This window comes from Podarcis cretensis, assembly GCF_951804945.1.
Source record: "Podarcis cretensis genome assembly, chromosome: 3".
In the NCBI taxonomy this organism is placed as follows: domain Eukaryota; kingdom Metazoa; phylum Chordata; class Lepidosauria; order Squamata; family Lacertidae; genus Podarcis; species Podarcis cretensis.
Genome location: NC_137172.1, coordinates 40,662,573 through 40,678,147, shown reverse-complemented (window position 1 = coordinate 40,678,147; position 15,575 = coordinate 40,662,573). Strand labels below are relative to the sequence as shown.

Below are 15,575 nucleotides of genomic sequence, written 5' to 3'. Positions count from 1 at the left end.
GAAATAAATATTTTTAAATAAAATAAACACTGTAAACAAGTTTACTTCTTAGGGAACTGGGATGGGAGTGGAAGCTGCTTGAAAAGCCAACAGTCAGCTCAAATAATATGCGCACCACCCACATGAGCAGTCACTTTGCCCAAGTAAGCTGTTTAATATCATTGGATTGACTCCTTGTTACAAAGTTTTGCAACAGTGTAATGTATGAAACAGCCCTGGGCCACCTCAAATGACCTGGCATTTGGGGACCAGGATGAAGCTTTCAAAGATCTAGGATTACAGCACACGCTCTTACATGTATTATTTTTGAACTGTATTAGCTTGTAATGCGAATTCCAAATCTTGTGTTTTTTGCAAAATGATAGCTATTTCCCCCCCTTCTGTCTTACACACTGTCTGGTTTACAAGAATTAAATAAATAAATAAATTTAACTGGAGTTGGAGAACTACCTAACAGCAACAGTAACTCTGAGCTATGTAAATGAAGGTTGTTTTAAAAGATTTGTGATCTGGGTATTCATTTGGACCTAGTTGGTGTATTTGCCAAGTTTAATTCAATAAGCATCTCCTTATGAAAAAATATTTAATACAATGGTTTTAAATACAAAAATAAAAAAAGGGTGCCAAACAAGGACTTCTGTTAGTGCAAACACGTTTGGCTGCACAACTGAATTTCCACTCCCTGCACCCCTTTAATCTGCTCTGGGTCCCCCCATGCTCTGCAGCAGATTTAGGGCATGAGGGGTGTAGTGGGGAGAGAAAAAAGGAAAGTTCCACTGTGGAAATGGAAATCCTTGCATTAATGGAACTATGTCCTATTGGAGAGATGTTGTTTGTAGATGACACAACTTTGACAGGGCACTCTGAGGAAGCTCTACAGAGTCTCATCAACTGTTTTGCCCAAACCCACACGGAGTTCAGCCTTAGCATCACCCTGATGAAGACCAACATCTTGGGTCAGGAAATTGCCAGTACTCCACGCATCAGAATTGGTGACTACTTGCTTAAGGTGGTAGACAATTTTGTCTATCTCGGCTCCACCATAACCAGCAACCTCTCCATCGATGTTGAGCTGGACAAGCATATTGGCAAGGTGGCTACAGCAATGTCTTGCCTCTCCAAAAGGGCACAGGAGAATGTGATGCTAATGACCAACACCAAGATGAAGGTCTACCAGGCTTGCATGTGGAGCACACTGCTTTATGGTAGTGAGACATGGGCAACTTACACCCATCAGACATGATGCCTCAATGCCTCCCACATGCACAGTGTCAGGAAGATTGTGGGCATCATGTGGCAGGACAGACAAACAAATATAAGTCCTCCCAAGCCCACATTCCCAGCAGGTTGGCAGATAATCTATGCTGGCTTGGTCATGTCCACAGAATGGAAGGTGGAAGCATCCCCAAGAACATGCTCTACACGGAGCTGGCTTCAGGCACCAGGCCATTGGCAGACCAACTCTGCATTACAAAGATGTCTGCAAATGTGACATAAAAGCTGGCAATGTGACATGAAGGCTGGCAACATCAACCCCGCCATGTGGGAATCCCTTGCAGACAACCGCAGTGCCTGGAGACAGGCAGTCAAATTGTATTTCCATAGCAGTGACCAGAGGAGAAATGACCACTTGAAGGTGCACAGAAAGAAAAAACGCCATGGTGTATCTGCATCAGCAGACACCTTCATCTTCCCCAGCTGCAACAAAAAATGTCTCTCCTGTCTCTACAGCCACAGCAGGCACTGTGACGCTTCAACAGTTTGACTTCACCCGCAAAGGCATATACTTTCATTGCCTCTCGAGGCAGACATATGCCAACCAAATTCTGTTAAGCCAGGTGGTGCAGCAAGTGGCTGAAAACTCCACAAATTTTATACCACCCAATTTCTCTCTTTTAATTTTTTTTAATTAACATTTGTACCCCATTCTTCAAATCCAGAGAATCATCAGAACAACTTGCAAGATTACAATCCATAGCACTAAACAATGAGATAAACACATAACGGACAAAGAGCAGAATTCAATCTCATTGACAAAAGGCCTGGGGAAATAGATTCCTTTGGGTGCTGATGAGAGAAACTTGGCACCAGACGAACCTTCCAGGGGAGAGAATGGTGAAGTTGGGGCAGCATCACTGTAAAGGCTCTGTGGTCCTCACCAGTCACAGCACCTTGGCAGTAGCAGAATCTGATGAAGAGCCTCTAAAGCAGACCTGTGAGAAAGGGTCATGTGGGAGAAGGGGGCCCTTAAGTACCTGGGTCCTGTGCCAACTGTATGTAGAGCGAAGTACTGTATTTTTCGCCTCATAGGACGCACCTAGTTTTTTTTTCTTGGGGGGGGGGGAAATAAAAAAAAAATATTTTCCCTCCAGGCACGGGGCTGGCGCGGGGGAAGCCCGAGCTTCACCCGACCCCAGTCCCTAGAACAGCCTGCTGTCCAGAAGCCTAGGGAGCCGCGCCGGTCTCCCCAGGCTTGCGGAGAGCTGTGCGAAGCTCGGGCGCGCTCTTCAGCGTGCCCCAGGCTTTGAAATGCAGGCAGCTCTGCGCAACCCTTGGGAGCCCGGCGCGAAGTCACCGACCCCTCTCGCTCTCCAGGCTTCAGCGAAAGCCTGCATTTGCCCTATAGGACGCACACACATTTCCCCTTCATTTTTGGAGGGGAAAAATGTGTCCTATAGGGTGAAAAATAGGGTACTTAAAAAAAGAATACGAAGGCAGAAACTCTGTCAGGTAAATGGGATCACTATGGGGTTTAGTCATGCTGCTGCTCTCCTCAACATGCCCTCTGGCTTCTCAATCTTTAGTAGATCAGTGCCTGCACATTTCTCTTAAAAATGGAAGCTGGACTGCATGCATATTTGGCATTATGAGAGGCATATCAATATATAGAATAAGACATTGTCCAGACGTAAGATAAGATGTGCAAGCTAGCACTCTTAAAAAGCACATCAACAGAAGTTTTAGAACACTTGCCAAGATGACTTTTGTAGCACTGCTATCAGGCTATTCAGAGAGCCAAAAACCACCTGCCCTCCTTCAATATTTAATTTTATTTATTAAACTAGTATCCTGACTTTCTTCTTTTTTTTTTAAACATAATTTTTATTAACAGGCCAATCCAATCACATTATTTCCAAATCATATTACTTCCAAATTATACAGCCAGATTTTTAAATTTTGTTGGGGGTACCCTTACATCAAGCTCCGAACGAGAATCAAAACATCACTTCTGTTACTGCTTTTATCAAACGGTTCTATCCAGATCTGTCCAGATAGTCTCTTTATTACTTCTTCATCTTCTTGTTGTTATCATGTATTCCTTTCTTTGCAATCTCTGATAGTCTTCACAAGCAGGTTAGGAACAAACAACATCTGCGTGGGTTTTGCACACTCCAAAAGTCATATCTCATAAGGACAGCTGCCATTCCTCCCCTTCTTCAAAAATTTATCCTCGGTCCGTCTTATTAATTTTCCCAAGCTTGCCACGTATATCACAAAGGGGCTCTGCCAGGTTATCACATTCAATCCATCATTTACATTCCAATGACCCTGGTCCTCCTCCCCTCGTCTTTCTTTGACAAGCCTGTCTTAGCAAGACGCCATTAAAAACTGCGTCATAGAATTTTCCTCCACACTCCATATTTACCAGTCCTCTCTTCAATCAATAATTCACTCCACACAGCTCTTAAATTCTTGCTTGCGATTAGTAAAAGGCGACAATTCGTCTCTCTGGGGTGGAGGTTTATAAATACTCACATGAGGCAAAGAAAATAAAAGTTTTTTCCTCCACCCCCCCCTCTTTTTTCGCTCCGCACATACCAGTCTCGTAATGGTGGTTCATCGCTTGATTTATTTGTCTCCTCCCGTCGCTCCAAACCCAGAGATGCATTAATCAGCAGCCTTATCTCTCGAACTTTGCTTGATGTAAGTGCTTCAGCTTCATTCCAATTATATATTTCCAATTATATTTTCGAGCTGAAGTGAACCAGGGCACTGATTGGAGACAGCGTCAGGAAGCACCGAACCCACCGAGGGCTGATGCCAAATGTCCTGCACCCCCTTCTTTCGAATCCGGGGGTGCATTATGGACGTCGCTGGCAAGGCTGTCCCCCCCATCTCCTTGGGGGTGTAGGAAGACTGCATACTTCCCATAGCAGCCTCTTTATTACCTCGTGTGGGTCGGAGAGATGTTATTGTCGGCCATCTTCCAATGCGCCACCTGGTGGCCCCCTGTATCCTAACTTTCTTCTGAAAAGAGCCCAGGGTAGCAATCATCAAAATGTTAAAACAGTGAAATGCAAGTGTGATGTAGTGTTGGGACTAGGATCTGGGAAACCAGGGTACAAATCCCCACGTCCACGAAGCTCACTAGGTGACCTCAGGCCAGTCACCACCGCTCAGCCTAAACTACCTCATAGGACTGCTGTGAAGAAAAGATGAGGAAGGGGAGAACGAGGTATGCCACCATGGAGAAAAGGGGGGAAATAGATAGATAGATAGATAGATGATAAAGATAGTCATACTTACCCCCTACTTGAAAAAAAATCTCTATAGAATTGCTTAGAAACTTGTTGCACTGCTCATTTTATCAATCAAGTATCTTTCTTCAGAACAATGTAACTAGTAGTTTGAAAATTTCCTAGTTACTTTGGCCTTTACCTGAAAGTTTCAGCAGCAAGAGATGGATTCAGCCTGCCAGAGATGGATTGTAATCTGCAAGGTCCCATCAGCAAACATCTTAAGAGACCAACTTAACTAGTGGGTGTATAGTTACCAGTTTGTTTTGAGAGGCGGTGCTGACAGTGCTACACCCCAATGATTGCATGTAAAGTGAACTCACTTCCATGGAGGGAACTTAAAGAAGAGTTCAGTACAGGGTGCCTCAGAGGCACAGGCCTCAGTTCAGTTACACAAACTGTTTGGGAGCAGCAGAAGTCAGTGGCAAATTTCATGCTGCTCAGAGCAGCTAGCATAATTTACATGAAATATGAGAAGATTTTAGTAAGTCCTATGCCAATTATGTTCAGGTTCCTTAATGTTCCTGTGCCTTTCTAAAATGCAACACTGCTCATGTGACATTTTAAAAATAGGGAGCAGAAAAAGGCGCTGTTTCTTTATCTCAGTTGTCATCAACAGATTGGGCTCGTTTCCAGTTTCTGTTTGACCAAATAGAGGCAGCAACTAATCTGCTTCTCACTTGCAAAATGTCATTTCAAAACAAATCAATTAGGTCCCACCCATTTCCAGCCATGAAAATTGTACCCTAAGCCATTTGGCTTAAGAAGGCTGCTTGTTAGCAAAAGGTCACAGCAACTTCAGAAAAGTCCCAAGTGCAACAGGGACTCTCCCACTAGAATCATCACATGGATTTATCTAAGCAACAGGGACAATGCAGAAAGATACAGTCAGGTTTTAGGGCACAGGAGAAACAAACAAGAATGTAAAAGGGTTAAAGGAGAGAAAGAGAATTCTGGCAGATTTGCACACTGCCGTCATGTTCCATGAAATTAACATTTTGTGCTAGTGGGCAGCCAAGACTGCAACCACAGATTTGCTTTAATCACTGGACAGCTCCTGGGAGAGGCTGAACCCAGATTCCCACCCCTGTAATCTGTAGGATCTGATGAAAACAACTTGGATTGAATTAATTCGAGGCTAATAAGCAAATACTGCAGTTCTGTCTCTGCTTTGTGCTGCCAAAGTGAGATGACATTTACTGCATGATCAGACTAATCATGTTCCAAGGAAGAAAAGAGGAAACATGTTTTGCCTTCACCTCCATAGGGTATTTGATTTCTCCCACTAGGTAAACAAACTCCAAAGTGAACAACACATTTTCTGGATTAAGAGGTTCGCTGGAACAGTGGACGGAACCAATACCTGAGGCCACCTGGAGAACTGACAAGTGTTAATAATCTGACTGAACACCATCAGAATCTGAGCCAGGGTCTGTTTATACAGCCAACATACTCTTATCTTAGAACACATACTATCCTATCCCCTTGGGTTGCAAAAGATCTGCTGCCTCCAAGTTCTCCTCTGGTACTTCAAGCTATCAATTTAAAGGGTTTTTGCTGTCTAAGGTTTCCACATTCTAAATCTCCCAATTTCCCAGTGAAAAAAAATCTGTTTTTATTTCCAATCCTGTAAGAGTGAAATAAATAACAAACCTAAAAGAAGCAAAAATTTAACACCAATATAGCCCTTCAAAGTCTTTTTACTGTAACCCTTACAATCACCCTATAAAGGTGATTAGTATTACTATCCAGTGGAAGCTGAAAGAGTGGCTTCATTAAAGGCTACCCAGTAAATTTATGGCAAAAGGGAGATTCACCAGAGGTCATTAGCAGCTTGTCAAAACAGTTATGCCTGGAATGAACTCTAAATTTTCACCCCAAATTTAGTTTGCAATCCCAAGTCATTGCATTCACATTACAACACCAGATACATATATTGCCTGTTATGTCAAATAGCCAATGAGGAAAAAAACTGCAGAGAAATGCAAAATTTGAATATCTGGAGGTATGTTAAAACATAGAAGGTCATGTTTTGTAATGTTGACTCTAAGCCTGCAAATCTATCTATTTCACCTTTCAACAGAAGAATAGCACCAGCTGGGTTCTGAAATGTCAAAATCACACCATCAGCTTAAAACTAACCCTGCTCCGCACATGCTATGAATTGGAGAGGAGTATGGCAGTGCACTCAAGAGTTAGACTAGGAGGTCACATCTCTGCAGATCTCTATGAAGGTTTGGATTGGGGACCAGCTGCTTGTCAACATGAGAACATAGGAAGACCCCCCCCCCCTTTTTACATTACATTTATATACCACCTTTTCCTCCAAGGAGCTCAAGGTGGTGTACATCATCCTGTTTTCACAGTGGCCAACCAGATGCATGTGAGAAACATGCAAACAGGACCACAGCACAAGAGCAATCTCTTCTCCTATGGTTTGCAGCATCAGGATGAGAATTTGCAATTCCTTGGAAGCAACACGACTACAGTGGGCTTGTCCCTGTTCAGCTCAGGCAAGTACAGCAGAGCACTTTCCCCACCCAAGAACTTCTGGATGGAACATCAACCTTGACATGGCTGGCTGATTTATTAAAAGGCAGTAATCCAAAGAGACTCCTCAGTGGAAAGGATAATACTTTGAACAAAAAACATATTACTGAATCACGGCATATGTCTGCAGAAGCAGCAAGTCTTTATGCCTTAGCCCAGAAAGTAGAGGAAATAGTATTTGTCAGCCTGTGAAGTTTGGTCCAAATACAATCTAGCCCCTGAATGGGAAACTAACAGGAGGAACACACACGACAGATGCAAACACAAAAACTTTTCTATACATAACCAGTTAGGTATTTAGGATTTTACAAAAAGAATTATGTTTAAAGCCATAATCTTTGAGGATTCAGCAGCATTAATTAACATGGGCAAGAGCTGGTATTCCATGCTAAGATGGAATCTACTGAAAATTCAGGTATAAGAGATCCTATACTGTTGTTGGCATCTGTCTGTCTTAGGAGACAATGGAGGAGTGTGCCTTTGGGAGTGAGGTCAAGCTGTTGGAAGGTTGCAGAGCCTGCTGTGGCTGTAGAGACCAATGTGTGAGAGACATGTTTTGTTGCAGGTGGGGGAGATGAAGGCGTCCAGTTGTGCTATTGCAGATACACCATGGCATTTCTTCTCTCTGCACTCCTCCCAGTGGTCATTCCTCCTCTGGTCACTGCTATGGATACACAATTTGACTGCCCTTCTCCAGGCACTGCAGTCACCTGAAAGGGATTCCCACATGGCAGGGTTGATGTTGCCAGCCTTTAAGTCACATTTGCAGACATCTTTGTGTTGGTCTGCCAATGCGCTTAGTGCCTGAAGCCAGCTCCTTGTAGAGACACATCCTTGTGGATCCTGCCATCTTCCATTCTGTGGACATGACCAAGCCAACGTATATGTTGCCGAGACGGGAATATGAACATGTGGGCTTGGGCAAGCACATCTTTGTCTGGAATTCTGTCCTGTCATGTGACACCCCATATCCCCCTGCTGTAGCGCATGTGGAAGGCATTGAGCTGCCACTCCCAATAGTTGTAAGTTGCTCACGACTCACTTCCATAAAGCAGCACACTCAACATGAAAGCCTGGTTCCAATACTAAATCTTCAGAGTAACTGCTGCCTTAATCAGTACAAATAGAGTATTACAAAACTTCTGAAAAAATGTTTGGCCAGCAAAGGAGGTTCAGCAGTTGTTGAGGGTCAATCAACAATGCTTCCTAATATACCCTAGTTGTCAACTCAGCAGACTGATGGTTACTTTGGGATCCTCTCAGTCACCCTTAGCAATGACACAGCCATCTTCTATTGTTCAAGCCTATATTAATTATTAAAGACAAGAAGATCACCTTCCCTAATATTATTTTTCCATGTAAGGCAGGCCGATTTGACAAAATAGACGGGAGTTATGTGTCTGGACATGAGATGAAGCTCACCAGACAACCTTGGCCAATTCATTATCGCAGCCTAAAAGTGCCTTACAGGATTGTTGTGAGGATGAGTTAAGAACTGTATACCGTTCTTAATAACAGTGGATGCCAAAAAATAGCTTGACAGTACTGGGTAAAAAGCAGGCCTGCCAGATGTCTCTTGTTTTAAGGGAATGCCCTGTATTATCAGAATGCACAGACATAAAAAATAATGGGTTCTCTTAGGACAGACACTTCTCCCTTATTTTTGTCTTACTAACCTGTAAGTGCAGTAGGAGGCAAAGAATTTTTTGGAACTAACTATGGCCTACAATATCAGATCGGCTGCTCTGCAGTGATGTTTGTGTACTTTGCTTTACAATTGTTTTGAATTATCTGTTCATTTAACATTATGTTCCTCGAGATAATACACTTGATCTGAGCTTCTCAAAAGCAAATAGCAGCTTCAGAGAAGCTATTTTTGTTGGGCCTATGACAGGGGAAGAAGAGGGTAAATTTTCCCCACCCGCAACAGCCCCAGTGCTGACATAACTCCATACAACTACTATTTGAGCTTAAAACAAAATACATGTGACATTAAGCCATGTGTTTAAGGTCATATAGTGCCTGGCCTTAACACTTTCCATGTGGCAAATGTCATGATCACTTCCTAAACTTTTGATTTTGGCCTGTCATTTTCCATTATTTCCACACAAGCCTCCTCAGCCCTTTGAGTTTCTAAAAATGACTCAGTGGAGCAGTATCTTAGCAAAACCCCTTGGGATGCATGTATTCCAGACCTGCTAATTAACTCCATGTCTCTACTGTTTCCTTACCTGCTTTCTTGAAAGCTCATTCAACAAGGCCATCACCACTAAATTGTTTATCGCTCCTTTTCAATTCCTTATTTTTCTTGTTTCCCCTCTTTATTAGTGAGCCAGCCAGCCATTCACAAACCATTTATTTTCCTCCAGATGCATTTTTGTCTCTAGTCTATTAATCCAATTGACATTAGCTTATTCTGCAGCTATGGCTTCCTTATCTTTAATGGTGTGCTCTTGTCTGGTTCTCTTCCTTTCCATTTCCAGCATGGTATTGCCTGACCCTTGTCTATTCCAGACTTGGAATAACCTTTGGAAAAGCAACTTTTGAGAGTGCAAACATTGTTGCTCATATTCAATGGTACTTTCATTTGCTTATTTTTCTCTCCTTTTGTATTATGTCTATTATACCCCAAGCCAGTACTGGTTAAAGTACTGGTGGAAAGGTGATGTGCAAACATAGCAATGACAGCTACTTAAGTGTGCATAGCTGCAAATCAGGAAAACAAGTGTCCCACTGGTATGTGAATGGCATGGAAGGACGTGGAATACCAGTTTTATCTATATTATGAACAGCAGACTGAACAGGGTTGATGGTACCAAAAGCCACTGGGATATGAAGCAGAATTAGCAAGGTCACACTTCCCTTGTCCTTCTCCCAATAAAGGTCATCTATCAGCGTAACCAAGGCCGGTTTGATGCCAAACCCAGGACTGAACCAAGAATTAAATTGGTCTAGATCAGGGCAGCCCAATTTTGCATACCAAGTGGGCCGCAAGAGTACTTTGACAAAGTACCTGTGGGCCGCACACTGCTTGGGGGGTGGGCGAGCAAAGCCAAAATTTGATGTCCCCCTAAGCCCTCTCATTGCCTTCCCAAAGCTGGCTAAGCGAGGCACAGGCTTTGGGAAGGAGGTGTGAGGCTCTGGCAGGGTCCTAGAGCCTTCCCACCTCCTTCCCAAAGCACAGTTCCTAACTTATCCAGCTTTCAGAAAGCAGTGCAAAGGCTTGTGAGGGGAGGGTTAAGTGTTGCTGTGGGCTACCAAAAAAAGACCTAGAGATACCTGATGGACCACCCTAGTCTAGATAATGTTTCATTCAGAATGCCCGCAGCTGCTCTGCCATGACCCTCTCACCCATCTTCCCAAGAAAAGTAACTGGTCAGTAACTATCCTAAATGAGTGAGTCCGGGTGTTAAAAAATAAATAAATGAGCAAGTGTCCCACCACCTCTTTCAAGGCAGCAGAAGGCACCACCACTGTGTAACATCGCATTCACCACACTTGGATCCACCCAGTCATGCTTTGTCACATAGATTTTATTAAACATGAACAACCAGGGATTGAGAGAACATGTGGTTGGACAAACAGTTCTAAGCACCTTGTCAACACTCTCAGGCCACATCAACTGAAACTGATCTCATAAAACTTGGCTAGCCATGGTGTTGGACATCTCACACAGTTCTGCACTAACTATGGCATCAAGATTGCTACAGAGCCAAGCAATTTCACCCTCAAATTGCCTCAAGAAATATGTCATAGTGGGCCTCCAAAGGGTCCAGGGAAAGTCCCTCAGGAGCCTGTAGCCTCTGAACCACTCTGAAGAGTAATTTATTCCGCTAAGAAACAGGAGAGTTGAGAGAGTAACATATAGTAGTATCTGGTAGCTACATGCTATTTTTAAGCCTTGAAAATACACTACGGGTCCTGAAGCTGTACTCACCTCGTAAGAATACTTGTGCTTTAGGTTCCAGCGACAGATAGGACATTGACCAGAAGGATTTGGAGGAGTCGGGGCTTCCTCAACTTCCAGCATTTTACCTTCAATCTAGCAAAGAGAGGGCAGATGGAGGGGAAGATTTAGATTTCAGACTTCCAATATATACTGTACTACTTAATTTCCAACAAGTGCACCCCCACCCCCCAAAAAAAACCTTAAGGAAACTTAAGGAAAGGGTTAACTGGTATTAGCTACTGGCAATCCAGAATACGACAAAGAATGGACTTGATGACAAACGCAGCAGAGAGCGCAGTTTAAGCAAGCACACACACACACACACGAGATTTCAGCACTTTTGCAAATGTTAACAAACTCAAGAATATTAGTCAACTACTTACAAGGAAGATTCCAATTTACTGTGTAGCAATAAATTCATAAATGGGCATGGCTCCCTCTAAAAGACACAAACTGCACCTCCCTGGCCATGAATAATAAGACATACTTTTGAAATTGCCACTTTGAGGATATCAGCAAACATGGGCTCTTAAGTTGCATAAGCCTGGAGTAGACTCTTTTTTAAAAATTGGCTGCAGGACAGAGACACTTCTTCCATTGGTCAAAACTGCAGGAATGTTTATAAAAACTGGGGTGGCTCTCCACAGCACACTTTCCTAAAGTGTAGTCTGAATTTAGCTTTAAATTGCTCAAACTGATGAAATTGATAGCATTTCCCTTGGGGAAGTATTTAACAACTTAGCCTATCTGACAAGAAGCATTTCCTGCCAAGCAGCTCATGTATTCCTTTTCTTTAAGCAGACCCCGGCAAGTTTTTAAAAACCAACCAACCCCAGACCTCTCTCATCTGATACAGCCAGAACCAGGGAGTTCTCTTGTAAGTATTCAGCTGCAGTCAGAACTCATCAATTTAAAACTATCCTGAAGAAAACTCAATTTAGATGCAGTAGGCCTGACAGCTACAAACTTGGGTAGGCTATACATATTCCAAATGGCCAATTTTGTAAATGTTCAGGCTTTACTATTCATGTTTACATGCTATGATATAAAGCCATTATTCATATTCACAATTTATGGTAGTATTCTCAACCAGTAAAAGCACTAAATGGTATATGCTGTTTCAAATAATTGTGATTTGGGGCGGGGGACAGAATAGACGTTCCTCCTTCAGTCAGGGAAGGAACACGACTAAATGTTTTTCCTATAAGATCATTATTCACGCAACAGAAATCTACATAGATTTGAAGAGCAGCATGTATATTATGTGAAACGATTCAGAGAGCTGCATCAATCTATGGCAAAAGAAATATCAGAAGATGCTTTAAAAATGGGCTTTTAGATACTAGCCTGACAGTTACATCTCAATATTTTCCATTTGCAACTCTTTCTAGAGTCTCTTTGAATGAGAACGGTAAAGCTTGAAACCTGTGACACCAGAGCAAGTCTTTCTTCAACAGCACCTTTTGGAATATTTCCTCGTGTTAACTGTCATTTTTTGTAATGATAAATCTAAAGCTTGTTTATATCTATGTTTAAAGCAAAAAAAGTACATAGTTTGGGAATCAACAATACTCAAACAAATTCAGTCTTCTATAGAAGGATGGCCATCTTGAAATCATTTACGGTGAAGGAAAAGAATAATTCTTTTTTGGAGATGTTAAAACCTGTATCCTTTTACTGTAACTTATTATTTTGAAATGAATATAGCTGGGTCACAAGTACACCAAATTGATTTAACATGGTTAGTAGTACACAAGAAGTGTATTAAAGATGTATATTAACATCACCTGGCTCAAAAACAGCCTAGCAATTCAGATAGCAAAATGTTTTATTACACCACTCAAAATGTAACATGAGTTATTCTGGAAAGGCCCAAAGATCAAAGCTAATGTTCATGCCCCCACCATGAGTATCTTCACAGAGCTTCACTAAGTGCTGGCTAGAGGTACATGCACCTTTCTCCCCCAAGATTTTGGCTTTATTTATTCCCCCAACCAGACATTTATGATGCTAAAGAGAAAAGCAAAATGTTCCAGAAAGCATATTCAGATCACACTTATAAAATCAAGAGAAAATTAAAATCAAACGAATGACCTCACTTTTTGAGCATATTTAATTTCATCTGTGCTACATCTTTAACATCGCAGAGTATTCTTTTCCCCATGAGAACATTCACCCTTCATCAAAGCACAGATGGGGCTTTTCAGTGAACTATCCCTCATTATTCTTGAGGATGCTAGGGAAATCTTCACCATTTAGTACTGAATATTGATGGTCTATCAATTATAGCAGTCTTGGGAATTCTTCATATCTAGAGTGTTTTTGCTTGCCTTCTCCCAAAATAACCTTTGCTTGCAGAGAACATTGCATTTTAAGCAAAATTCCAACACCCAAAGCACCACATGATGCATTTTTATTCTGTAGTGCTGTGAGGTCTCCGTTTCTTCCCAGAGAAGATGTCTCTGTTAGAAAATCTCCCTATACCCAGGAATGATGTCAGCATATGAAGCAGTATTATCATAATATCATAAACATTTTAAGATGTGTTTTCCCCCAAGTGCACCTCAAGTGGGGAAATTCATTCCTTCTGTTTACTGACAGAGAATGTAGGGAAATGTCTCCCACCCAAAACCTCAAAGTATACAAGATACTTAAGGCTGTCTAATTTCTGCTTGTAACTTACAAAGATATTCTGGAAAGCTAATGATTAGGTTTTTCTTGGCTGTATTATCACAGGCAGAGTTTCATAAGTTATTCCTCCCACTTTCACTTGTTTGAGGAATTCTCATGGGCTAGGATTAACCTAAAATTTCCAAGTTCAACTAGCATTCCTCCACCAATTTACTTGTGAAGAATTTTATACATTGCCCTTCACCAGAAAAAGATTCTGTGATTTGTAGAAAAGAATCAATAAAAACCTAAAGTACAAATCAGCATTAAAAAAAATCAAAACACTAATGAAAAGCAGCAGACTGAGATTTAAAAATCTGTAAGTGTCTGGGAAAATAAAAGGAGGTTTTCCTGATGCCTAAAGAACTCTCAAGGCTGTGGTATGCTAACGCTAGAAGCCTGTATTCTCCTATTAGTATCTTTATATTTAATAATAAAAACCACAGTTCAGCAAACATTTGTTCTGACTTAGTCCCTTGAAAGCAATGGAACCAAACCAAGCTCCATTCCATTGCTTTCTTGGGGCCTAATCATGACAAACATCTGGTAGACCATTCAAATTCCAACCGGATAATATATACTACCAGAGGAGTAAAAATAATCTATAGAGATAACATACTTTGGGCAATATAATCACTGTAGGGATAACCTGGTATTTAACTTTTGGAAAGAGATCTGGGATGAGACCAGATGAAGAAATGAAACAGAAGAGGCGACTAGGAAGAGAGGCCACAGCACTAGTACGTAAGTCATTTTTGAGCTTTGGGCACATTTTTGGGGAGAAGTAAAATACAACTTGATAATCTACTACATATTTTGGAAGGTTGTCTATTTGTTTGCTATGCATTTGTACACCTCTGAAGGTATCGTAACCAATTTTTGCATTAAGGTTCCTGAAATCAAGAAGCAGGTTTTCACCTATGTTTGGATACAACTGAATGCCATTTTGAATCAAGATAATGGACTAAAACTTTCAAAGCTACACTAATTTGTTTGTTCGTTTGTTACAATTCCTGAGCAATGCTGGGTACAAGGCTGTTGCTTTTGTTATTAATATTTCTCCTACTAATAGTCACTATGGTAGGCCTTCTAACACACTTGTTCACTCTTCCAAGACAGTGTTTATTAAGCAGTAAGGCTCAGCCTAGTGAATACCATATTTATAGTCTCATATAGCTTTCAGAATTAAAAATTTGATGCCACTGTGCTTATTAAACTAAACTCCTACGTTTTGGCTTTTATTCATATCACATTTGGTTGATATTCAAGTCGGGTGCAACTTGTCTCTTTGGGAAAAAAAATTAAAGGAAATTCCAATAAATTAAAGCACAGTAAGACTTATATGGGCACATATAGACACTATATTGTGAGTGCTTAATTTCCATTCAGAATAAAAAGAAAAGTTTCAAAAATATCAATGAATGGAGAGATTTCTTAAACCCTTTTCATATTACTTCATGGTGTGGGAGCCACTGCGGCATGACTTCTTCCTGCACCATGAAGTCAAAAGCTGAAGCAGTAGCTTCCACGTACTGTTATGGTAACTTTGGGCTCTTTTGAGTATGCATAACTACAGGCATTCCTAACCTCTGCATACACCTCTAATTTCTCATAAATTTCTTTCACTGATGCAATGGGCACTAGAAAATTTTGAATAGGGTTCAGGGTTCAGGTTCACTCTCTTCAGGAGAATCACTGTATTCAAGTAAAGAGGCCTAAACTTACATTGGTTACATGATGGAAATTATTCAATTGCATTTTTCTGTACAAACACAGTTGCTGCGTTACAAAGACAAGGATTTGAGACTTAGAAAATAAGTCAGTTATTGTACTTACAATAGTGGTGTTTCCTTCAGTAGTTTCTACAACTGCAGGTACAGAAAAAAAGA

The 15,575-nt window shown here is 41.4% G+C and overlaps 1 protein-coding gene across 3 annotated transcripts in view; it reads right to left on the bottom strand.

The window, feature by feature from the left end:
• MRPS18A (mitochondrial ribosomal protein S18A) overlaps positions 1-15,575 on the bottom strand; it is a 31,857-nt gene that overhangs the window by 12,851 nt on the left and 3,431 nt on the right. For all 3 annotated transcript variants that reach the window (XM_079969367.1, XM_079969365.1, XM_079969366.1), the window contains exons 2-3: positions 15,523-15,554; positions 11,005-11,109 (exon numbers count right to left, since the gene is read on the bottom strand). In XM_079969367.1, the coding sequence (XP_079825493.1) occupies positions 11,005-11,109; positions 15,523-15,554 (137 nt within the window). The remainder of the gene's footprint in view (positions 1-11,004; positions 11,110-15,522; positions 15,555-15,575) is intronic.